Source organism: Dipteris shenzhenensis, chromosome 29 (assembly GCF_047967505.1).
Source record: "Dipteris shenzhenensis isolate YYH24624 ecotype China chromosome 29, Dip_SZ_1.0, whole genome shotgun sequence".
Classification (NCBI taxonomy): Eukaryota; Viridiplantae; Streptophyta; class Polypodiopsida; order Gleicheniales; family Dipteridaceae; genus Dipteris; species Dipteris shenzhenensis.
In genome coordinates this window covers 16,833,778-16,860,591 of record NC_141624.1, presented here as the reverse complement: position 1 = coordinate 16,860,591, position 26,814 = coordinate 16,833,778, and the positions used below count along the sequence as shown (strand labels likewise).

The 26,814-nt window shown below is 44.0% G+C and overlaps 1 protein-coding gene across 2 annotated transcripts in view; it reads left to right on the top strand.

The window, feature by feature from the left end:
- LOC147882504 (mitochondrial-processing peptidase subunit alpha-like) overlaps positions 1-25,350 on the top strand; it is a 57,942-nt gene extending 32,592 nt beyond the window's left edge. The window contains exons 7-13 of one of the 2 annotated variants that reach the window (XM_087400602.1): positions 5,554-5,620; positions 5,714-5,811; positions 6,208-6,280; positions 6,721-6,791; positions 6,874-6,923; positions 14,069-14,175; positions 24,971-25,350. In XM_087400602.1, the coding sequence (XP_087256728.1) occupies positions 5,554-5,620; positions 5,714-5,811; positions 6,208-6,280; positions 6,721-6,791; positions 6,874-6,923; positions 14,069-14,175; positions 24,971-25,020 (516 nt within the window). In that variant the 3' untranslated portion in view covers positions 25,021-25,350. Of the gene's footprint in view, positions 1-5,553; positions 5,621-5,713; positions 5,812-6,207; positions 6,281-6,720; positions 6,792-6,873; positions 6,924-14,068; positions 14,182-24,970 lie in introns of both variants that reach the window. The other variant, XM_087400601.1, reaches the window with a different exon arrangement.
- Positions 25,351-26,814: the final 1,464 nt, after the last annotated feature.

The following is a 26,814-nucleotide window of genomic DNA, read 5'->3' as shown; positions in this document are numbered from 1 at the left end:
CGTGGGCTGACATTGCAGATTTGTGGATTATTGGAGGTGACTTCAACATGGTTGAGGCACCATCTGATAAGCAAGGGGGCAAAGAAGGTGGTATTCATTCCCTCGAGAGAGCAGCTTGGGATGCCTTCTTGTTCAGGTTCAGTGGCAGAGATGTTTGGTCAGATAATGCATTTCATATTCAATCTCAGTCACTTTTGTTTTCGTGGTCGAATCGTAGGGTGCAGATGCCTATCCATGCTCGGATTGACAGATTCTATGTGGATGACTGGGCTCTTGATAGAGGGGGGACAGTTTGCATTGCATCTGATGTTTCCACTTTCGACCATTTTCCGGTAGTTTTGTCTATCTCAGAGCCCCATCTGAGAAAATGGTCTCACAGTATCAGGATCCCCGATGCCTTATACACAAATGAGACTCTCACAGAGGTAGTCTTGGAGTTCTGGGTTTCTCACATGCCAGGGGGGGTGGCTGGTTCTTCACATGTGGCCTCAACACTTGCTAGTATTAGTGACTTTTATCACTCTGTCGCTAGTGCTGGGCGAGGTGAGGTACTTAGGTAGGAGATTGGTATCCGCCGGCAGTTGGCAGCCTTGCAGAGGGAGGAGCAAAGACAACCATCAGATGATTGGATACAGGAGCGCCTTGCTGCGGCAAGGGTTCACTTGCAAACATTGCTTGATCAGAGAGCAGAGTATGCCTTCCATGCATGGGAGTTCTTTTGGATACAGATGGGAGGGAGAGTTAATAAACGCTTTTTCTCTACACTTGGTCCCAGATATAGTAGAGAGAGTGTCAGGTAGCTTATTGACTCTGATGGCGTTTTGCAGTCTCATCCGGATACCGTCATGCACCTAGCGACAGCTTTCTATGCCTGCCTTCTTTCTGCAGATGTTGGCACACAGGCTAGAGATGTGGCTAGAGATGAAATTTGGCAGAGTTTACCTGTGTTAGTCACACTAGAGATGATATGCTCTTTTTTTTTTTTTGGTGAAATCTTTGATTGATTATATTATATGAGTAGCAACCTCAAAACAAGGTGCTACAATTACATCAACTGAAAATTTCAGTATATGCCAAAAAGACCTCATGATCTATGCAGCGGGTCTACAAGCAATCAAAGAAAGATTGCTGTAGAGAATGCCTAAAAAAGCTAAACAGAGAGAAAGTAGGATCACCAAAGACTTTATAATTCCTATATGTCCATAAAGTCCATAGTTCCCAGTAGCGAACCCAAATGAACAAAAGATGAAACTCCGATCTGGATTGATGAAACCCAAATAGCCGGAAGAACTTCCCAAACGGAACATATGGGAATCTCGCTCGCAGGCGCTGTCGAAGCAGATAAAAGAACTCACGAGAGCACGGACAATGCCAAAACAAGTGAGGCACAGTCTCCGAAGAAGCAGAACATCTGTGGCAAAGTGTAGGAGCAATGTGTGGATGAGCTAATAGCTGTCCAGATGGAAACACTCCCAAAAGAACTCGCTAAAAGAAAACCTATTGTCGAAGCGGTACTTTATAGGTCCAAAGTTACTGTAATCTTTTCCTCCACCACTTGGCTGGGCGATGCATTCGCCAAACAGAATCACCTCTTTCTGAAACCTAAGGTTGAGGCAAAAGGATTTTACACAATGCAGGTATAGTAATCTGAGATAGCCTCAAAGGACGAGAAGAGGACCTTGGAGAAGTCAAAGTCCAATCTTCCAGCCGATCCTGGAGTTCCAAAGGAGAAATCGGAACAAAGGGCAGCTAGGCAAAGTGCCATCAGTGCAGCCAAAAAAGGAATACGAGTGATCAAGTTGCCAATGACCACACGCAGAAATACTGATATGAGTGACCAGAGTCCTAATCATAAGAACCCAAGGTTGATCACCTTGCAGAAATTGCAGCAACATTTTCCCCCTGTGGGCAAGAATATGCACATGAATATTCGTGATGTTCAATCCACCATGCATCTTGGAAGAACAAATGTGATGCATCGAAAGCAGCCTGAGACTTTTTCTGCCATGTTTGGATCACTAGAAGATTTCCATAAAGACAGACATGAAAGATGTAAGATCCGTCTTAGTGAACATGATCAATGGCAAGTAAAATTAAATATATGCCACAAGGATGGACTGCACTATTCGAAGACGAACGTGCAAAGGCCAGGTTGCCAGTTTCCAATGCTCAAGGTTTTTTCGAAGCTTAGCCAAAACCCAATCAGTTTGTTGTCGGCAAGTGAGTTCCCACCCCAACAGAGATGATATGCTCACTTGATGCACGCTTTACCAACACAGAGTTCAGGACTGCTCTCTCCGTCCTTCATGAGGGCAAGTGCCCTGGATTCGATGGTCTTACTCCATCTTTTTTTACAACCCTTTGGGATATGATAGGTGATCATATTACTTCAGCCCTATAGGGCATTTGGGACTCGAGTGAGATGCTTGACTCACTGATTGAGGGACTCATACACCTTATCTGGAAAGGTGGCAACATGAATTTTGTATCCCATTGGAGACCCATCACTCTTTTGGGCACTCTACACAAAATCCTTGCCAAGGGGATCATCATCTGACTGCAGCCCCTTCTTCCAGATCTCATCCATGATACTCAGACAGGCTTTGTGCATGGCAGGAGCATATTTGATAATATCTTTTCCTTTTGGGAAGCCACAGAGTGGGCTATGCAGAGTGGGCAGAGGCTGGAAGTTCTCTTGGACTTTGAGAAAGCCTATGACAGAGTAGATTGGGGTTTTCTTGAGGGCACTCTTTTACGATTTGGATTTTCAGATGCATGGATTAGAGGGGTGGCCTCCCTTACAGATCAGCCCATAGCCAGGTTTTGATTGGAGGGATAAGGGGTGACAGATTTCAGATTTCCAGATCAGTTCGTTAGGGATGCCCTTTAGCCCCCTTCCTCTTTCTTTTTGTGGTAGAAGCTGAGTATCTTCCTTAGATCTCAGGCTGAGCTTTATGGGCTGAGATTGCCCTTGAGACAGGAGCAGGAGCTTCTTGACTGTGAGTTGGCTGATGACACTGCTATTTTTATTGAGGCTTCTTCGCAGTTACTTGATTCTTTTCGGACAGCCTTGGATATCTTTTGCTTAGCTGCAAGGGCACACATTAATTGGCATAAATCCTTTGGCTTTTGGATCAGTGATGAGGACACTCCAGGCTGTGGAGTTGACATTGGCTTTTCCTGGATTCAGAGGGGTGTTCCTGTGAGATATTTGGGATGCCAGGTAGGATTGGGCATCTCTCCAGCACATCAATTTGCCCCAGTAGAAAGTATAAGGAAAAAGCTCCCTTTTTGGAGCTCAACCAAACTCGACCTTGCATCTAGAGTTGTGGTAGTGAACCAGGTTCTTTTGGCCACCGCCTAGTTTGTGTATTCTTGCTGGTGTCGGTCTAGGGATTGCATCACTGAACTCATTAGACCAGTCATGAATTTTTTATGGAGTGGACTTGATGGCACGGCAGATGTTGCAGCTAGGGTGGTCTGGGAGACCATTATTCTCCCTACATGTGAAGGGGGCCTTAATATCATTGACCCGGACTTGCAGTGCAGGGCATTGCTTTGTAAGGTGGTGGTGAGGGGACTCATGCTTGGGCAGGAACCTTGGAAGGATTTCTTTTTTGGACGCATTCATGCTTGCACACCTACCTTGGGAGATGATTGGGTGGACAGCCCTCGCTGGATTTTTACTTCCGCCTCTCTCAGATCTCCTGTCTCTCCTCTCATGACTACCATCCTGAAAGCTTGGGGGAGCTTCAAGAACACTCTTTGAAGGGTTCTGCCCTCTACCCTCGAAGAGATTGATAGGCAGCTGATCATTTGGAACGATAGTATACTTGATGAGCATGGTAGACCACTGGGCACTTCCCATTACATGTAGTGGTCTAGATGGGAGAGAGGCCCCGCCTACACAGTAGGCACTTGGAAGGCTTTTATCAGGCTACCTGAGGATCAGAGACTACAGTTCGTGAGTCACCTCAGAGGGATAGCACGCAGGATTTTGCAGATAGATGCAGCCATCTAGGTGGAATGGACAGATGAGATGCCCATTACTTCCACCACTTGGATGGGAGCTTTTTCGAGGATAGCAGTTCCTCTACAGGTGATCGCTCTTCGAGGTCTTGGGAAAGATGCACCGATCTTTGACATTGGAGATGGAGGTATACTCTCTAGATCCACGGATGATATTCTTCTAGAGGTTGCCTTTCAGCCTGTCAGGATTGCTGGTTTTGTGGACCATGGATCGGGCTTGCAGTGGTACTTAGACCCCGACCCTTTGCTCTTGGCCCTGGGATCCTGGAGGTTGTGGTTATATGGAGGTGCACCTATCAGGTGCTTGCAGTGGGACCCAGGAGAGTGGGAGTGGATAGATCATGGGCACTGAGAGAGGGGGATTCCCTTCTTGCATTTCACAGTTGGTAATGCCAGGAGATTTCAGTTGAGCAGTAGGGGTTGGATTCCCTCCAGAGCCCCCCATTGGGACAGCTTCTTCATCACAGTAGATTTGCGTAGGAATTTCTGGAGGAGGCTCTGGAAATCCCTCAGAAATAGAAATATCACTCTTTTCTTTTGGCTTTCTATTCATGGAGGGATTGCAGTGAACCTGTGGAGATCATGATTTGGGGCTGATCCCACTTGTCCTCGCTGTCATTCTGCAGAGGAGTCAGTGCGACATTGCCTTTGGGACTGCAGTCAGGCGAGGACTGTTTGGAAAGGGGTTGCTCGGATACTCAGCATTGTTCATACATCCCCTTTCTTCATGACTTGGGGCTCGGTCGCATGGTTATCCCTTACTGGGCCCCAGGTGTTTTATGAGGGTGAGCCTTCTTCTTGGGCACTCTCGATCCACCGGTAGGTGATAGAGCCCTGCTCTCTTCAGGATGTACCACTTACTCCCTTCAGAGCTTCGCATGCTTCAGTGGACACCTCTTGGGAGATTTTGGCTAGCATTTCCTCTTGGAACATTTGGAGAGCCAGATGCTTAGAGGCCTTGGATGGCACCTAGATACACCCATCACTGGTGTTCACAGGTATTTGGAGTGACACGGTTCACACTTTGATAGCCATATGGGCTAGCATGCAGGGCCCTTCACGGGCAGCCTCTTCTAGGAGGACTGTTTTTCTTCGAGTTTGGAGGGGTTCTCCCTTTTTCTCGGAGATTTCTACCGGGTTGAGATGGCACTATCAGCCCCAATCCTTTCTTTTTGGCTCTTGAGCTTTTCATGCATTGCGTGGTGTATCCCATACGGAGCTTGCTCTAACGGTTTTCTTTAATACTTAATCGAAGTCTCTTTTTGCAAAAAATAAAGTAAAAATGGTGGCGTTTAGCATGATAAATTTGTATTCAAAGAAAGAGGTGTACTTTCAACTTCTTAGTGAAATCTTGTAGACAAGTTTAGATTTTCAAGAAAGGATAACCGAACTTCAGTTTGAATAATCACACCCAAACAGCTTTGCTAATAAGCCCTGTAGAATGTATTTGTTGCTATGAGAAAATAGAGTGCAGACAGAGTTGTGCGAAAGGTGCGAGCCTTACAGTTTTTTGGTATTGTCCAGTTTCTGCTGGGAGGAGGTGGAGCATTTTCAACTGGGGGCCCTGGAAAGGGCATGTGTACAAGACTTTGTATGATATTCTATCCTGGTCACCATGTGGTGCTTAGTTGCTAAACAGCCATTGTTCGTCTGACACAGGAGTGGTTTTTTGTTGACATTGCAGATACACGTGTATTGAATGAACACGATGAATTTCAATCTATATCGGCATTTAGTTCTATCTACAATGAGACTGGCATGTTTGGAATCCATGCTGATTCGGTAAGATCTTACCTAATTAAACGTTCATTTTTGTAACTAGGTTTTATGATTGCAATAGAGTACTCATAAACACTAGTTGATCTTATGTTGTTTTCTAAGTGTAGTAGTCTGAAACAAGAGAATCATAATAAAGAACCCAGGATGAGGCTCCTTTTGGTGAATTGGTTTGCTTGTACTTAATTTCTAGGCCTGGGGCCACGCATTTTAGATTCTTAAGACATTATGCTATTTACTGTTTTAGATGCGGGAACCTATTTTGTCGTTTGTTACTTACTGTAGCAGTGTAGGACTTCTTGCTTTTTTATGGTTGCAACTGTGTGGAGTGCAGTTTCTATTACCCTAAAGGAATTACTCTCTGAAATTATTACAATTATTCATGCAATTCTTGATATACAGGAATCTGGATTTGTTTCAGAATCCGTGGATATAGTTTGCAAGGAGCTAATATTCATTGCCACTCCAGGCAAAGGTTAGACATCAAGAATCTTGGGACTTAATTTGAGGGTGTCTAAGTGTCCTCATAAGTAGTGTTTACGGTCCCTTGTTTTGGGCTTTGAATAGATGTAAAGACTGCTTGACTTGTTTTTGCGCTCTTAATGGTTGTGCCAATGTGCCCTCTGATTCATGTGCTACTGCTCCAGTGCAACCATAATTGCTCTGTACTATCTCTGAATGAAATTCCAAGGTGCCCTGCATCTGGATTCATCTTCCACACCCTATGCACACTATACACGTACTTACAAGCAGCAAATCCTGTGATACTAGTGGCCATGTGTTATGCGGGCATGTTGTTGACCTTATATTACATTAGCATTGTGAATGAATTCAATTTCTAGAAGTTCTGATTTTCTTATCGAGCAAAATTTTCAAGGGGGGGGCATATATTTTAACATGCAAATATGTGAACAGTGAGTCAGAAGGAGTTGCAGCGAGCCAAGAATGCCACCATATCTTCAGTTTTAATGAGTTTAGAATCAAAGGTAAGACGTGACGTGGTTGGACTCGAACTCTTTTGAAGGAATCGACTTCTTTTCTCTCAATTTCGGTATGTTTGTACTGCAGGCAGTGGTTGCTGATGATATTGGGAGGCAGATCTTATCATATGGTCACAGGTGCATTTTACACTTGGTCAGAGTTCCCCATTTGATGCACAACAAGTCTTTTGATAGATGCAGCACAGAATGCGCTGTAGGATTATATGGCTTGTTTCTTTAATGGATGATCATTACAGCCGTTCCTTTCCATCTTGGCTTCTGGGCTCAGCAAGAATGGACATGTGGGCTGCCAATTTGTCAAGTAGGAATAAGGCTTTTCCTATAGTTTTAATTAGGTGTTTTATGGAACTGTGAACAGTATTTACACACGCTCTTATATGTGCAAGAGACCAAACTATTCAAAATTGCTCTTGTTTACAGGAATTTGCAAGCACCAGGTTTTCTTGCTACAAGTATTACAATGGGCAGCTCTCCTGAGTTAAAGCAAGGACTAGCTTTTGGTAGCTCCCTTCTGTTACACCACCTGGAATGACAAGCTCTTGGTCAATAAAAGACGACCTTGGGCCTGAACCTAAAGGCAGTGACGGTGAGGTGGGGTTAGTTGTATCTAATCCTATAGATTAATAAGTTAGTAGGGTGGTAAGTATTAACTACAAGAGAACCCAAAAGGGGGAAGCATCTTAGTGGGGCGATGAAAACCAAAAGCTGCTCGGTGTGCAGTGGGGATGCTTAGCGGGCTCTTGCAATCTTGCATTCTAGACCTTCTCCAACTTAAGCAAAGAGGAGGGAGGCAGTGAAGTATCCACTTTCTATGCGGTGTGGATGGGGGTGTCAAGGCTGGGAATTGAACAGAAGAACTGATTGTAATGTTGCGAGATCATTACTTGTTGCATTGGGCCCATTGACTTGGACTGGACGCTTGAGTTGGTAGTAAGCTTGTAGATCTAGTCTTGAAGCATGGGTTTGTAAACATCAAAGATCAGTGTGGAAAACGGGAGAAATTTGATGAGGGCAAACAGTTTGACTTTAATGTCGTGCACAGTTAAAATCCATTCCTTTGGTAGCTAAAGTTTGGAGAAAGGAAAAAAATCATACACTAAGGCAAATTTGGCTATAGCTGTGAAATTCATAGAACTGCCACGTTGATTAATGGGTTTGCTTTGGACCTCATCTCATAGGTTCCATAGTGACACCAAGTAAGAGGTTGATGCCAACCACCATTACCATGAGCTGAGATTTTGTACCCTATGTGACATGCAAGAGGTGGAGGTAGAGGAGCGTTTGCTCATGAGCTTTTGTACCCTATATGACATGCAAGAGGTGGAGGTAGTGTAGAGCGTGCTCATGAGATGCCCTCGATATTATGAAAGTGTTGGAGATTTCATAGCCTCTTTGAGCAGGGGTTTCAAAATATCAGCAAAATCATTGGTTACTTGGATTATGGTTGCACTGTTCTTTTCATCTCGGATATCACACTTCTCAGACATATGCTCATGCGACCAACACTGGTTATCATGAGTGTAGATAATAGAGGATGATGGACTTCTTCATAGAAGAACCACCTAGTAGATGACGTCGGGTATGTGATTCAAAGCTTGATCTCGAAAAGAAAGGCATGAGAACCAAGACAGGTCCAGTGAGCACACTCCTCATCTGAGGCACTATCTTGCAGTCTCATTGCAACAGAACTAGCTCTATCTCTAATTAATTCTAACTAGTTCTGGCCCTTGGTGAGACCTAGTCCCGACTAACTTCCAAAACTAAACAGAAATCACCAAATTAAGCAAGAGACTGGAACCAATGAAACTGGCCTCTAATCACTCAGACGGTAGTGGAACTAAACCTTTAATCACTTCAGCACTTATTTACAGCTCACAAAGCATATATCACAACCATTAACCATTGCATGATCACCATTTGGCATTTACCAATTTGTTCACAAACAAAACCACTGAAAAAGGGTATGGAGGCTAGAATGCCCCTTCTCAACAAACATAGACAAGTGCACCCGATTGGCCCCAAACACCATGGCGCCCCTTTCGGTATTTCTTTATATTTCACAGTGAAATGATTACAAGTTGCATTTGGGAGACCTTCCCTGCAACTGAGCATGCAGCCCCAATTCATTGAGTCTTCGCAAGGCTTTCAAGCATAGAACACCATCACATAAGTGTACTTAACCCTTAGGCTCAATCCAAAGGCATTCTCTTTTCCGAGTGCAATTCCATTGGCTGTCCAGATGCAATCACATTGCACCCCAACTGCACTCTCTTTGAGTGCTTTCTAGATGGCATTTACAAAGCATTTTAAAGCTCCAAAATAAAATCAGCAAAGTACCAAACCAAAGAATGACTCATGTAGCACTACCTGGGCACTTGTGAACCAAGAAAGAGGTGGCACATGAGGCCAACCAATAGCTTATGGCAAAAAGAAATTGCAGCAGTAAAATCACAACTCACCAAGCCCTAAAAACTCGAACCAAGTCCTCAATTGCCAAGAGGACATAGTAGCCAATGCCCAATTGCATTCTCAGCCAAAGAGGAGTGCAAAGGTATGAAGAAAGAGCATTTACAAGAGCCGACCAACAAGAATTCCACTGAAAAATGCGAAAAGATGCACTTTTGTCGCGAAGAAGTGGGAGTTCTTAGGCTCAAAAGACGCGTGCTTCAGAGATGAATGCATTGAGAAGGTTTTGGAGAAGTTTCATTGCCATAAAGTCCTCCAAAACTGAGAAAAACCAGTCAACCAGCGTGTGGGACCACTCGAAATTCAATAGAAAGCTGTAGCTTTGTAAGAGGAGAGGCCCAGGAGGCTGTAGAAGTAAAAAGGTCAATGAAAAGCTGCTTTGCAAATTCGACCAGCAAAAGAAGTGCTCAGCTCTGCCCGTTCTACCAAATGCACGGAGGGAAAAGCATATCACTGCGAAGGGGAGGCAAAGGGGAAGCCATCGGGCCAAACGGGTGTCGAGGAATCCAAACGGGTGAGGAGTTATGAAAAAAATCGGAATTCAGCTGAAGGAGGCTGAAAAACCAATCCAAAATCTCAACAAAGGGAGAAGATGAGAGAGAAAACCACACATGTGAAGTTTAGAAGACCCAAGAAGGTCCAAGAATGGCAAAGGAGCATGTAGAAGGCACTAGAGCCACTTGGAACTCTAGAGGGGCCACTGAACCACTGAAGGTACATGGCCGGGGCCCATTAAAAATGCCATGTCATCATTTCTCAACAACCACTCTTTTAATTCCTTGAAATGCCTTTGGGCCTAGGGATTAACTACGCCTATGTCCTAGGCACCATGCTGCGTTTAATTACACATTATCAAGCCCACGCTTGGACTTTTAAAACCAAAGTTGTCACAGTCTTGTAGTACATTAAAGTACTTAGAATTTCACGCCCCCCTGACAGAGACTGCCTAGGATAGGAATGGGGTAACTTTTAGCATTTGGGCAGAATTGTAAGTCATGGGGTGGACTTACCATGGCGACTTGTGATGGGCTGCACAAGGACAGAAAATGATTATTCCTTATTGAATTCCCAGCCGAGCAATTAGCTCTGCTGTACAATCCAGTTTCGTTCAATGAATGGAAGTACCATCATAAGATGAGTGCATGTGGGACAGCTAGGCCTATTATAGAAATCAGGGCGGCCTAATTCCCCAAGGCTTCCACATGGCAACATCCTAACAGCGTAAAGTACAAAGTATTCCTTACAAGACTAATTAAAAAGTCACTAAACTACCCCTTTTGTTACAGTCCTCCCCACCCCAAAAGAATGTCCTCAAATTCTGAAGAGTCACTGTAGTAGTAAAGGAAAACAGTGTGAAGAGTAGATGGTACTGGATGATATCCATGGAACAATGATGATGCCCAAACCCTCCCCAGTTACTGCATCAGCTGAGTAGATATGGGTATTGCTGCACAGTAGATGAGGGCTGCCAGGAGGATTCGTCATTCAGAGGGCCTCTCCATTCATTCCACACAGGATTTATTCTTAAGTGTATGGTCCCTGAAACCAGTGATCCTCTCTAGGATGTACTGAATCTGTCCGCCCTCATGCATGGGAGGTAATTCCTCAAGTGCTTGCTCAGAAGGACCCAAGCACTTTTTCAAAAGTGAAATATGGAATACTTCGTGAATTTTGAAAGATAGGGGCAGTTCCAATTGGTAGGCCACTTCACCAACTCTCCATAGTATATACGGGCCAGCTTAGTTGGTCTTGTGGAGCCTGAGAAACACATAATCCCCCAATTATGGAGGCTGAGGATTGAGTTTTGGTGGGTATAAAGTGTGCAGCCTTTGTGCGCCTATCAACCACAACATAAATGCTGTTCCAGCCTCTAGGAGCCCGTGATAAATTCCATGGATATGTGTGTCCATTTACCTTCTAGAATAAGTAGAGGTTGGAGCAACCAACTGGGCTGAGGTTTAATTCTCTGTTCTGCTGGCACATTCTTCCAAAGACCCTTCCAAGAAAAACTATGCTTCACTCTCCCATAGGTCTTGAATAATCCTGTGTGACCAGGCATTGGTGATGAATGCAGCTCTTGTAGCTACTAGCACCAGCAGCTTTTACACTGAGTTTTCAGTAAGGAAAATCCTGTCATGGAACCAAATCATCCATTATGTAGCTTGTAATAGGGATGATCATGGAACCAAATCATCCATTATGTAGCTTGTAATGTGGATGATCAAGGCAGTTGGGGTCCTACAGGTCCTGAAATGGAGATGCAGTTGCCAGATTTGTTAGGTATTCCCATGGATCCAATCCTTGTAGATTTTGTAATAGAGGATAAATTGCATGCCCGCATCCTAGAGAGTGAATCAGCCACTATATTCTCCTTCCCACCTTGTATTCAATTTCAAAATCACAATTTTGTACAATGGAAAGCCACCTTCTCTGTTTGGGAGATAACTTGGACTGAGATAAGAAATATCTGAGTGTTCTGTGATCTCTTTGCCTTAAAATGACTCTATCTGAGTGATACCATTTCTTGATAGCATGCAATATGGCTAGCATTTCCTGGTCATAAATGTGGCAGGTCAGCTCCTTGACATCCGGCTTGCGGCTCTCATAGGCTATTACACCATGGCTTTGTTTTAGCACTGCCCCAAGGCCTCTACCACTAGCATCAGCTTCAATGGTGAACGACTGAGAGAAATTTGGACATACAAGGATGGGAGCTGAAGTCAAAGCATTATCAGGTCCTGGAAACTATTCTTGCAGTGGCTGTCTAGAAAAACCCTTCTTTTCGAGCTGGTCAGTAAGGGGTGCTGTTACTTTTGCAGAGTGCTTGATTTACCTCCTATAAAAAGAGGCAAGCCCTAAGGAATCCCTTAATTGAGTGGTATTCTGAGGATGTGGCTTTTCTTTCACACCCTTGACCTTGTTGGGGTCCACTCTTATTACCTTGCTGCTGACAATATGACCAAATACTCTACTTCACTAGCCATGAATGTGCACTTGCTTGCCTTGACAAAGAATTGGTGGGTTCTGTAAATTGGTTCTTCACTTAGTTCCTATAGTCAATGCACATCCTATATGAGCCATCCTACATTTTAGAGAACCCACCAATTCTTCAGTGTCATTTTATGAGCCATCCTTCTTCTTAAGCAAGAGAACAGGGGAAGCGAAAGGAGACGGACGTGTGATGAAATCCCTGTACAAAAGCTTCTTGACTTGCTTTGCTACCTCTTCCCTTTCAGCCTTTGAAAGCCTAAAGGGTGGTTTATTTACTGGTTTTGACCTTGGCTCAAGGTTAATTGCATGGTCCACATCTGCAAAAATCTCAACTATGGGTCGAACATTGTGAAGAAAAATATTCCGGAGCATCAACCTCTAGAGCAAAGTAGGAGGGGCTGCAAACGTATCAGAATAATATTTCTGCACCTCATCAGTTGTGGCCTATTTATCGTCTGTGAGCCATCTTGATGCAGCACTTGATGCAAAGTATGCATGCGGCGGGAAGTAGGAAGACTTTTAAATTTAAAAGAAGGCCTTGGAAGAGAAGCCTATATCCTGTATGGCTTTTTGACGGGGACATAGCTGCCATTTTCTTAACATTTTTAAATCATTCTCAGCCAAGCGACGAAGAGCTGCCTGAAAAGCAGATTGGTCATCTAGAGACAATTTGCGCTGCTGCACAACAAAAGTAAAGTGCTAAATCAGAGCCTTTGCATGTACCACTTTGTGACGCAGGTCACCGAGCTTGCATTTCCATAATCTTTAATTAAAACTTGCATGCCTAACGAGAAACGGTCCCATGCCCAGTCTGCATTGATTGAAGCATGGAACACGAGTCTATGAATAGGAGCCTTGACCATAACTTTAAAGGCATGGTGCTTTAGATAAGAATATTGACCAATAAAAGCCTTTTGCAAAGTGGCTGTACGTTATGCACTGGCAGACTAAAATGCAAGGTCATACAGTCTGGAAAGTGATCAGGTAGGCACAAAGTATAACTCAGAGCCATATTTCACAAGTAACCCATTAAACTATGCCGCATAGAGCTTGTACCAGTGATCCAATCAAGCCCAGGCATAAGATACTGCCATAAATCACAAGCTTGCGAAGTGTTATAAATGTCCAGGCATCCCTTTCTCTTTGTAGCATGGTGAGATCGATGAGTACTACTATCCTCGGTGCTGGAAGAATTATTAAAATCCCCACATATGAAAGCATTACCCTTCCCAAGGATAATGTGCCAGACTCACATTTCAGCCCGAACCGCAAAAGTAGAAGAAGCATAACTCCAAACAAATTAAGGTGTACCCTGCCTCCAACACACACACACATGCACGCACACACCCACATCCACATCCACATCCACATCCACACCAACACCCACCTGCACGCACACGAGTCTCACTGCAACTTTCCTTTCTGTTGCACAAGTCCTTTAACAATATTTCTCATGCTTACCACATTCCTAATTTGGACCTTTGGGAGGTTCTTCATGTGTGTTTGGTCCTTTTAGTGCATTTGAATTTCGTGTGTTTTCATGTGCGTGCATGTGCGTGTTGGGGGGTTGTGTGGTACATTCTTTTGTTTCTCTCACATGAAGAGGGCTATTTGTAAAATATCATGTGGTTGCGTATTCCCAACATGATGTGTATGTTGGGGGGTTGCGTGGTATGTTATTTTGTTTCTTCGCATGAATGGGACTATTTGTAAAATATGACCTGGTTGCATCTTTCCTACGTAAGTTTTATCTTGAATTTCAAATTAAAGTGCCTTAGTAATATCAGATTTTCTGTTTGTGACAGGAAACCAATACAAGATTTTGTTGATGAAGTAAATAATTTGACATTGAGAGACATACGCCAAGCTGCTCGGCAGATTTTTTCGATGCCTGTGACAATGGCCTCTTGGGGTGCTGGTACATTCTGTCCTCTTTGTGGCTTGAGAGTGCAACCTCTGAATTTGAGTTTAAGATGTGTGCATGCTTCATTTTTTATGACGTCTCAGCCTACATAAGTGCTGAAGTGGATTTGCCCAGAAATGCTAGCTGTTTAAAGATGAATGAATATATACACTGTCATGGAGACGTGATGGCGAAGTGATTAAACTAACCGTCACTGAATTTGGCCTAGGGGTGCCAGGCTAGGGGCAGTAATTAATGTCCAAAGGGTACCTATGATTGAATGTGCAACAATAGCAACTCCTAGTGCTATTAGGTTGGTCCTATTCTCTAAGGTTATTGGTTTTGTTCACTAGGGTCATGTTTTAGAAATTGACCCACTAGAGGTCCTATTTACTAGGGTCACTGGTTGTGAACACTAGGGTCATGACTTAAAAAGTGACCCCCTATGGGCATTAAATTCCCATGTCGAATTTGCCATGTGTCTTGATTGTGTGCATGTGTGGGCTCTTTGCTTGACTTGTGGCGCTTGTGTGTCCCATCTAGAAGCACCTGGAAGGTCCTCAAGCCCTACCCTATCCTACCATGTTGTTATGGGTCTTCATCCCTCCCAACAGAGTCTTTCGCAGAAGATGGTGGATTTTTGCAGCTCTCCCTTGTCTGGCTGAAGACGTTTTTGAAGCTTTCTCCACGATAGATCTTCTCCTGTTGGTGTTTCCTGCTGTTGGCATGCTCCCTGGGCCTGGGCGTCCCCATTTTGGGTCTTTTTTGAAGCTTTTCTCGACATTCTTCATGACATAATGCCTCCTTTTCTTCATCTGAAGCCATATTCTTGGACGCCTCTCTCCTGGCTCTTGTCTGGTGTTAGGTGCACTGAATCTTGAGGTCAGTGTGAGCTGGAATCTTCATTTTGGTGGACGAATTCATTTTGGATTTGCTGCTGATTGCTGGATGCCCTCTCGTGTGACCTTTTCTGGTGTTGGAAGGCTGTCAAGGACAGTTTCCTCCTACCAGAGTCTGCTATCTGTAGTTCGACCATCTTTTGAGGTTGTTTCGAGCTGAAACAGGCTCCACTTGCCGGCCGGATTCTTGTCTTCTTCTACTTTGTGCTACTGTTACTCTTGCCGAGTTTTGGAAGGTTGGATGCCCTGCCGTTGGCCTGGAAGAGGATTGGGGCACTAGTTGTGATACTCTCTTCATGGGGAAGCAGTAGCAAGCCTTGGACTTAGTGATGGCTTTGATTTGTGTGGATGCATTGCTTGGCATGAGGTTGGGTGGTTCTGCTTGTGTTATGCTTGGCTATTGAAGGGAACCAAGAGGATAGCACTGGGAGTTGGTCACTTGCACAGCCACAGGTCGGCATTGTATTGGGTTGCACTTGAGGGTGAGTTCAAGGAGGGAGTCCCTTGTAATCGAACTAACCAATGAATAAATAAATACCGCAAGGGGCGCAAAGTGTTGGGGCCAATAGGTGTCACTGAGTATGCTATTGAGTAGGGGCATTCTAGCCTCCCTTGTTTTGTATGATTTAGTGATGCTATGTTGTGGAATTGTATGATAAGTTTTGTGTTTGGGCAATGGCAATGGAACATGGTGACTGTATTTTGGTGTTGTGCGAAAGTAGAATAAGACATACTGCCCTTTGTCAGTTGAAGGCTGGTTACATAATTTCGTTGCCGGGACCCTCATCAAATCATCCAGAGGAGTCCGTGGGCAGCTTGGGGAGAGAAAGTATCTGCTGATTTTCCTTGGTACAGCCACCCATTGCCTTTGATTCGGAGCATATAAGGCTTGGTTATAATGCAGACTTAGAGTTTGAGTCAGAGCAGCAGTTGTAAACTACTCGGTGCTTTCTATCAATTCAAACAACGGATTTTGCAGAGGCGTTTGAATGAAATGATTGCGAGTTGCCAAACACATATACTTGAACTTAAGAGATTGCAATTAAGCTGGAATTAAGACTTATACAGCTTAAACACAAAGTGACATCATTGGAAATTGCAATATGATTGAGGGGCCAAGATGGGGTCCCCCCCTTATCCAAGCTCACTTTATTCTTGAAAATGGAGATACAAGACCAAGGTGCAATGCACCTTCCAAACTGATGAACTCAGTGAAAGCCTAGGACCTAGATACAAGACTCAAGAGCATATGTACAAGGTAGACAACATAAAGGAGGACTCCAAGCTCAGGTTTCAACTCTTGGCTTGCCCAATCCACAAGGAAGAAGCCTGCAACAATCACCACTTACATCCAACATTAGAGGCAAGCACTAGTTTCTAGAAAGATAGTAGAAACAACATGAAATAGTGCTGTAAATGAGATAAACTTGACAATACAGAGTCCCTTCGTGACTTGATCCTTTTGTAGATGAAGTCCTTGATGCCTCTGAAGCTCCCTTGGGTGAGGAGAGTTTGGAATTGGGCTGGAATGAGAACAGCTTAGAAAAACAGCCTATAGGCTAGAGAGAGAAATACTTTATGGAGTGATAGCTGTAGAGAGAGAGTGCCAATGCTGATTCCAAGGGAGGGGATGTAAGAGAGGAGCTGCTGCTATTCCCGAGATGCAGAGAAAGGCAGATTTCTGTAAGGGGAAGGGTTTGGAATAGTAGAGAGAGAAATTTTGTAGTAGAGAGAGAAACACTGCAGCAGGAGAGAGAAAGGGGCTGTGGCTGCTCCAGGCTAGGAGAAGGAGAGAGGATGCTGCTGCTGTTCCAGAAGAGCTGAGAGGGGGCATATTTTTGGAGAGGAGGGGCTTGAACTGTAGAGAGAGAGTGTGCTGTTGTAGAGAGAGAAAGTGCTGCTGAGGTGAGAGAATGGCCTGGGGAGAAGCGGGCTGCACCCAAGGAGCTGGAGAGGTTCTGATGCATCAACCAAAAGGAGGGAGAAGAAAAGTGACGAATTTTCATGTAGGGAATGAAGGGGAGAGGCCTTCTTTTATAGGCTCAACCCCCCCCCCCCCGCGGCCGAGAGTGGAAGGTGGACACTTGTCCCAGAGTTTTGCTGGGTTGCAGTCCCAAAGAGGACAGCCCACAGCCTGCCCCAAATCTACCAGATTTGGGGTCAGACACTTGGCCTGCATGCCCTGCCACCTACCATGCATGCTGCCACATGTGTGGGACAGGTGGACTGACCTGCCAGCTCAGATTCCATGGGGCAGTCTGCCACGTGTCGGTCCCAAAAAACCTAAAATTTCAAAGTTGTCAGAATTCAATTCTGATCACACCCACGGGTTCCTAACAGCTTGGACTATCTACTGATGCACTCTAAGGTCATACTTGAGCCATACTGAGCTCATTTGTTTGTCGTCTTATCTTGTATCTCCATTACTCTTGGCATGCTGCCAGGCCCACACCCAAAGCTCAGGGAACATTCTCTTGAATGGTTCTTAGGTCAGTATGCAATCTGTACATTTGATTGGTCCCATGTTTGGGTACTCAGGTGGGGTGTGGTTTCCAAATGTCCCTCTCAAAGAGAGGCCATCACTCTTGTGGGTCACTAATGCCCATAACCCCAAGCAAGGGGGTCCACCCTCAAATGCTAGACCTAGTCCCCATTGACCGTAACTGAACAGTAGGAAAATATTTCATTTCTTAATAAGCATACTCACTTTGGTGGAGGATCTATATTTCAAGCCATGACCACACAACCAGCTCTAAATCCTTTGTATGCTAATGTGGGGATACAGCCTGGAATGCAAGGAGGCAGTCCCATGGTCTCACTATCAAGCAGTACCACCTGTGCCATCAAATCTTGTTGTGGGGAGTGCTATACAAGCTCCAGAAGGACCCCAAGGACAGCAGCCTCCTTATTTGCGGCCCCCTGGCTATGATCATCGTTAGGAACCCATGCTTAAGATGAAGGATTACAAGGAGGGAGGGGTAGCAGTGAAATTTGAAACCTTCAATGGATATGCAGATAGGATGAAGGCTCTTACCTTTTTGCAGCAATTTGACTTGGCTTATGCTAGAGGTTATTTCAGAGAGTCCTCAAAAATCAGGAAGGCAGCTACATTCCTCAAAGGTAATGCGATGCAATGGTGGTCTAACCTTCTTCTTCAGGGGCGGACACCTGCTACATGGGTTGATTTCAAGCAGGTATTCTCAGCCACATGGCTTACCACTACATTTGAAGTGGATGTCGTGACTCAGTGGCATAATCCAAATGCTAGGGAATGCAAGAACCTAGAAGACTACAATAAGAAGTTTTGGGATGCACTTCTGCCTGTGAGCTCCTACAGAACAGTCCCCTTTTCAGAGCAGGTTGAAAAGTATTGTTGTGGTCTTCCTAAAGAGTTGAGGGACTATTGCACAAAGACACATTTCCAGCATGTCACAATTGGTAGAGAATGCAAATACAGCTTACTCACTCATGTAGGGCAGAGCCTCGGGCTTTAAAAGCAACTTTAAAGAGGAGCACAAGAAACCACAGCAAGTACCTTTCAAATCAAAGTTCGGAGAAGAAAACAGCAGCCCTCTTCCCTCACCTCTGAAGAGAGGAATAAATTGTTTGCTGAAGGAAAGTATTTCCTCTGCAAAGAGACTAATAACAGGGCAGCAAACTGTCCTAACAAGAAGAGAAAAGAACATGCAGCAACTCAGGCTGAGTCTAATCAGGGCACAAGAGAGGACCCCAGGGGCAAGAAACCCAAGCCAAGTGCTGGCCACATTTCTGATATCATTGGGGGTGAGCATGATGAGAAGAAGACAGAGATGTGGAGAGTATGGGGCAAGCTACGGATCAGCATTGTTTGTACTACTTTGACTCAGGGCCAAAGAAAATTTCGTAACTCCTGAACTTGCAGCTTAGTTGGGTCTTCGACTAGAGGAGATTGGCCCTCTTTGTGAGGCCAACATGGCTAATCCGGAGCTCAGTACCCCTGTCACTCCTATCATAGGGGAGCTACGGGTTCACATTCAGGGTTGGTTATGCCTTTACCTGAGTGTGATGTTTTGCTGGGGATGCCTTGGATGTACCGTGTTCATGGTATCATTGATACGCATGATAAGAAGCTCACTTTGTCTTATAGGGGTAAAACCCAAGTCATCGATGCAAAAATGAAAGGGGAATCAGTCCTAGTTGTATCCGCTTCGGCGATTTCCTCCATAATGAAAAAGCATCTTTTAGCGTACTTGATATTTGTAAAAGAAAAGGAACCAGTAGAGGATGAATCTACTTTCTCCAAGCTTGAAAAACAGCAAACTGAGTTTTTATTTTAGTTTCAAGATTGTTTCTTAGATGATCTTCCAGAGGAGTTACCTCTTGAAAGGCCAGAAGATCATACCATTGACATTATTCTAGGCAGCTCTCCACCAAACCGACCACCATACAAAGTTAGTGCAGCACAACAGGAGGAGATCATGTGCCAGGTGAATGAATTGCTACAGAAGGGGCTGATTCATCCAAGCTCTTCCCATATTGTTCTCCCGTCCTACTGGTGCAGAAGAAGGATGGATCTTGGAGAATGTGTATTGACTACATGGCTTTGAAGATCTCTATCAAGAATCGATTCCCCATCCCACGCATTGATGATATTTTGGATCGATTGACTACATGGCTTTGAAGATCTCTATCAAGAATCGATTCCCCATCCCACGCATTGATGATATTTTGGATCGATTGGAAGGATCAGCCATCTTCAGTGGCATTGACTTGAAGAGTGGTTACCATCAGATACGAATCAAGCCCGAAGATGTACACAAGACTGCCTTCAGGACTACTTTTGGGCTTTATGAGTTTCTTGTTATGCCAGTTGGTCTGACTAATGCTCCTGCTATCTTCAATCACATGATGGAGCGGATTTTCAGAGAGCATAGAAAGTTTGTGGGAACATTCTTTGATGATATTATTGTGCAGTCAAAAGATGAAGATGAGCATAGGCAACATTTGGCAGTTGTATTTGCATAGCTCAGGAGACACAAGCTGTTGGTTAACACTAAAAAGAGTGAGTTCTTCATGCTAGAGATCCATTTCCTAGGACACATCATCTCACGGGATGGAGTAAGGATGGACCCTGCCAAGATAGAGGCAATCAAGAATTGGCCCCCATTGAAGAACCTACATGAAGTCCAAAGTTTTCTTGGCTTGTGTTCATATTATAGGCAGTTCATACGCCATTTTGCTGAGATAGCTTCACCTTTACATGCTTTACAGAAGAAGGCAATGCCTTTCCGTTGCGGGAAGAAAGAAATTGCAGCATTCAATGAGCTGAAGGAAAAATTATGCTCTGATCCTGTTATCATTTTGCCAGACTTACGAAAGCCTTTTGTTCTTCAATGCGATGCAAGCGGCAACAGTGTTGGTGGAGTTCTTATGAAGGAAGGCATAGTGGCTGCATATGAGAGCAGGCTGCTCCGAGATGCTGAACACAACATGAATGTGTATGAGCAAGAATTGGTTGTTGTAATACATGCTCTTACTGTGTGGAAGCACTATCTATTAGGTGCTGATTTTTATGTGCAAACTGATCACCAATCACTGCGGTACTTTCTCACTCAGAGGAAGTTGTTAGAAAAGCACATGAGATGGGCAAACTTCGTTTCCATTTTTCATTTTCAGATTGTTCATGTGGCTGGAAAGAAGAATGTAGTGGCTGATGCACTTTCCAGAAGGCCACGTACGGAAGCTATGTCCAAGAAACCACAGGTATCTGCAGTTGCCTATCACAATGAGCTAGATGCTATGAAGGAGCAGTATGCTACAAATGATGCTTTTGCACATATTTATGATCAGATTATGGAGGGCAATCGGCATGATCATTGTACACTCAAGGAGGGATTGATGATGATGCATGGTAAACTATGTGTGACGCAGCCATTGAGGCATGATAAAAGTCATGCCCCATTGTATGCAGGACATAGGGGTATTGAGGCTACAATTAAAGCAATGGAGCACTATTTTTATTGGCCCTCTCTACAGAAGGATGCTGAGGCTTATGTTTGGACATGCATCATTTGTCAGAAGGTGAAGTATAACAGGCAGAAGCATTTCGGTTTACTTCAGCCTTTGCTTATACCAGATAGACCATGGCAGAGCATCGCTATGGATTTTGTTTTTAATCTCCCTTGCACTCCTACTGGTCATGATGGCATATGGACTATCATTTGCAGATTTAGCAAACAGGCTCACTTCATTCCAGTGAGGAAGAAGATTACAGCTGAGCAGATGGCAAAAGAATTCTTGAAGTTTATTTTCAAGTACCATGGGATGCGTGAGTCTGTTGTAAGCGATAGAGATCAATGGATGACCAATATGTTTTGGAGAGTTTTGTTTGATAACATGGGTACCTCACTGATGTTTTCCTCTTCATATCATCCACAGTCTGATGGCCAGTTAGAAGAGGCAAATTCTATAGCATTGGATTTGCTGCGTTGTTATCTGTCAGAGCACAAAGCAAATGGGAGCAATATTTGCCGCTGATTGAGTATGCATACAACAATTCCACTGGTAAGGCACCGTTTGAGATAGTGGAAGGTGGGAAAAAGGTACCTCCTATTTTGCACACAAAAGAGAAGATATTTGTGGCTGATGAGTATGTGAAAGACTTGCGGACAGCATATGAAAGGTTTAAGTATGCCCTTCAACGCAGCCAGAACAAATAGAAAAGAGCTGCAGATAAGCATCGCAGAAACTTGGTTTTCAAGGAAGGTGACTGGGTATTGCTGCGTTTTCTTAAGGCAGAAAGGGAAGGTAAAGCTGTATACAAGCTGAATATGAGGTACTACGGGCCCTTTCAAGTTCTTGAGAAGATCAATGAGGTAGCTTACAGGCTGAAGGTACTTGCGAAGTGGACCATCCACAATGCTTTCCATGTTAGCTTGTTGAAGCCTTTTCATGGAGAAGTGCCACAGGATATGCCAGTTGAAGAGCAACGTGAAGTTGATGGGCAAGATGAGGTCTTGATTCTTGAGCAGATTGTGGCACATAAAGATCGGAAGGTTAATGGTAGACTTTCCAGACACTATCGAGTGAAGTTCAAGAATTATCTTGCAAACGATGCAATCTGGATGGAGGAGGATGAATTGGCAGATTCTCCACGGGTTTTGCAGCTCTACCTTGAGGTATTTGGTCTTGAGCCTACTGCGGTAGCGGCTCATTCCGGTTCGGCAGAGCACAGGTTTGGAGCATTACCAGATGCTCAGGGGGGGTAGCACCTCCGCTCCCACAGTGCAGACAGGCTCACAAGATATCTAGAGGTCGCTTGGTGACATTGCGGTTCCACCCGAGGCACTGATGCTGACAGTGTTTCTGCCGTGAGACTTCTATGATGAGTGGGCATGACACTCCAGACAATTGATACGTCACCATATGGATGGATTTGCAATCCTGCTGTATGTGCATTGTATTTTTGTACTTCATGTGATGTTGTACTAGGGATTATGGGCTATTTATGCCTACTGTGATATCCTTTTCTATTTGCTGTAGTTTTGGGACAGCAAACAGGATAGTTTGCTGTTTCAAGAGGGGGGTATGTCATGGTGATGTGATGGCGAAGTGATTAAACTAACTGTCACTGAATTTGGCCTAGGGGTGCCAGGCTAGGGCATTAATTAATGTCCAAAGGGTACCTATGATTGAATGTGCAACAACTGCAACTCCTAGTGCTATTAGCTTGGTCCTATCCTCTAAGGTCATTGGTTTTGTTCACTAGGGCCATGTTTTAGAAATTGACCCACTAGAGGTCCTATTTACTAGGGTCACTGGTTGTGAACACTAGGGTCATGACTTAAAAAGTGACCCCCTAGGGGCATTAAATTCCCACGTCGAATTTGCTATGTGTCCTGATTGTGTGCATGTGTGGGCTCTTTGCTTGACTTGTGGTGCCTGTGTGTCCCATCTGGAAGCATTTGGAAGGTTCTGGAGCCCTACCCTATCCTACCCTATTGTTTTGGGTCTTCATCTCTACCAGCAGAGTCTTTTGCAGAAGATGTTGAATTTTTGCAGCTCTCCCTTGGCTGGCTGAAGACGTTTTTGAAGCTTTCTCCACAATAGATCTTCTCCCGTTGGTGTTTCTTGCTACTTGCATTTTCTTCATTTGAAGCCATATTCTTGGACGCCTCTGTCCTGGCTCCTGTCTGGTGTTAAGTGCACTGAATTCTGAGGTCCCTGTGAGCTGGAATCTTCATTTTGGTGGACGAATTCATGGCAGATTTGCTGCTGATTGCTGGATGCCCTCTCTTGTGACCTTTTCTGGTGTTGGAAGGCAGTCAAGGACAGTTCCCTCCAACCAGAGTCTGCTATCTATAGTTCGACCATCTTTTGAGGCTGTTTTGATGTGAAGCAGGCTCCACTTGCTGGCCGGATTCTTGTCTTCTTCTTTTGCTTTGTGCTACTGTTACTCTTGCTGAGTTTTGGAAGGTTGGATGCCCTGCCATTGGCCCAGAAGAGGATTGGGCCACTGGTTGTGATACTCTCTTCATGGGGAAGCAGTGGCAAGCCTTGGACTCAGTGATGTCTTTGATTTGTGTGGATGCATTGCTTGGCATGAGGTTGGGTTGTTCCGCTTGTGTTATGCCTGGCTACTGAAGGGAACCAAGAGGATAGCACTGGGAGTTGGTCACTTGCACAGCCACGGGTCGGCATTGTACTGGGTTGCACCTGCGGGTGAGTTCAAGGAGGGAGTCCCTTGTAATTGAACTAACCAGTGAATAAATAAATACTGCAAGGGGCGCCAAGTGTTGGGGCCAACATGTGTCACTGAGTATGCTATTAAGTAGGGGCATTCTAGCCTCCCTTGTTTTGTATGATTTAGTGATGCTATGCTGTGGAATTGTATGTTAAGTTTTGTGTTTGGGCAGTGGCAATGGAACATGGTGGCTGTATTTTGGTGTTGTGAGAAAGTAGAATAAGACATACTGCTGTTTGTCAGTCAAAGGCTGGTTTCATATACTGCTGAAAGCAAATTCACAGAGTTTGATTGGCAAGTCACACAATGTACAATATGTGTGTGTGCATGCACATGACTGTGTAATATGTGTGTCTGCAAACACTCACACAAATATTGTACATGCGAAATTGAGAACGGTTCTCTTTTGACATACTGTTAGGAGCTTGTAACAGCGATTAATTGTTGGTCTCCCTCGGGGTGAGAGAGAGTTTGTTCAGGACAATGAGGCATGTATAGATGAACTCAGCTTGTTGTGAGCCTTCCAGTGATAAACTTGAGTGGTAGCAAGGCACAGCTGATAATGGTTCTAAATTGTAAGTCAATGGCTAGATGGCCGATTGAAGAGATATTTCACAAGCAGCAATCTGTCAATTCCACCTCACTACTTCTTCATTGTAAAAAAAGTAAAATTTCCCCCCAAAAATCAGAAGGACTATCTGACAAACAGAGTTATGAATACAAGTTGTCTAAAGTTAACCCAACCAAGCACAAAATTGCCTAGTATTATATTATATCACCCAACATGGCATAACATAGCCTAGTATTATTGCCAATCTAACATAACATAGCCTAGTATTATCTACCCAACTCAACCCAATCCAGCTATAGCATAAATTAATTATAGGCACGTTGGGTGAAGCTTCGTAAGCAGGAGTGGTCCCATGTCTTCCTCAGTTATGGTTCCATTTGTTGCCTTGAGAGTGCAGCTGTGGTTGACTTTCTCTTCCCCATCTCTTTTGTAATGGCTCTTAACAAATCATATCATGTCTTCCCTTTGTGCTTTCTCCCTTGAGGTTTGTTACTATGCAATTTTGAAAGAACTTTTTAGGATTTTGTTTCAGCTCCTCAAAGCTGAGAGAGAGAGAGAGAGAGAGAGAGAGAGAGAGAGTTGCTTTATTCTTATGACATTAAGTTCTTTCAGTTGGTGGTGTCCCTACATATGCTAAGATTGCCTCTCGGTTCCGAAGTTAGCCTGCATGGAAACTGGACCTTTCTATAAGAACTTCAGACGCTGCACTGTATTAACCAAGGAGATGGTAGCTTGGAGCTTGGAGGCGGATCAACATTGGGGTATGGACTGCCTTTGTATTTAGAAAATTTTGAGTTTTTGTTTTCAACAGAGCCTACCTCAAGCATCCCTGGAGGAATTCCAATGAAATACAAGATGTATCATAATATATACTTCTGACAATGAAGCAGTAGAATTATTTGTAATGAATTTATTACAATTTCATCTGAACCATGTTTCAAGTCAAATCTTTTGATTAACCTTATGTATCTTCTTGAATTGCTTGTGACTTGATCTCAGATGAGGCAAAGGTTTTGTCATTCTGCCCCTTGTAAAAGCCGTAGGTCTGTAGGCTTTCTATTTTCATCTAAATGAAGCAAGCGCATATCTTTACATGATTGTCTAAGCAATTTTTTGCTTAGATGCATGTTTGGGAGAGACTAAAATGAAATATTATAGTCTTACACAAGAAGTTATAGCTTGAATGAAGAAAGTGTGGACTACTTTTTGGTTAGCCTTCTCCTTTAGTGCTAGCCTTTGTCACGGTTGAGTCTGCCCTTTACCTCCGGTGTGCCGAGAGAAGCTTAGTACGAAGACCTTTGTGAAAATGGATGCTCAAGTATGTGTGGCTGTGTGAATTTGTATGTGTGAGAGCATATGTTTATACTATGGTCTATACCCACCGTTGGGCACTGATGATGTCGGGGGATGTCATAGTAGCTAGGCCCTGCCATGTGATGGAGTTTATGGTTTTCAACCTTATGAGTTACTATCATGAGATTGAAGCTAAACTGTGTTGTGTTTCAAGAGGATGAGTTTGGGCATGTTCTTGGATTCATCTAGATATATATAAATATCTTTACATGAAGCCAAGGTTAGTAATTGAGGTAGCTGTGCCCACAAGTCGAATCTTCATAGATAGAAAGATATTTCTGGAAAGCGTATGAACATGTCTGTCAATTATATTCCTAGAATGAGGGGAGATAACTTAAGCCTGATTTTTAAGATGGACATGCAAAATTATGCTGCACCTGGCAGTAACCTTGAATGCTTTGAATTTTTGTCCATCTAGCTTTTGTAAGTGCAATGAGGGTGCTAGTGATGTAGAGATGCAGCAGACAAGACTATTGGGCATCAGACACGACTCTTGATACCTTGTTTGAATTTTATCTTTGCTCAGATATCAGGGATATGATATTTAGTCAGCTAGATCAGTCTTAGCTTGATTCTTATCACATGATAGACATGAAATCGATTATTCATGCAGGATTTTTCACAATCTGCCTCCATTCAGGGCCGACCAACTGACGTCTGTCCCGTAATTTTAAAGGAAAAACATGCCCGGCTTCTGAAAGCTAATGAGGTTACAATGTATGTGTTACGATCAAAACAAGAGACTCTCTTGAATGACCCATATGCTGTCCTCCTCATACACACAAATATGTTAGGTATCTTATTTGTGCCACCTCTTGCGTGACTCAGATACTATCCTCCCATTGTTGATTACAAAAATAATTTTGGTTCCTTATTTGTGCCACCTCTCTGCATTTGTTCATTCCCCTCTTGAACAGCCATGCTGATTGAAATCACCATGCTAGTAGGCACGTATCTGATGCTTCTACAGGTTTGCCACGATCAGTGCTGTACAACGCTAATTCTGTCTACAATCCAATAAGTCATGCATGCTGAAGTAGCAATTAAAATGTACACTGTGGTATGCTATAGGGAGTGCTTTTGCAATATCAGAAATTGAGGAT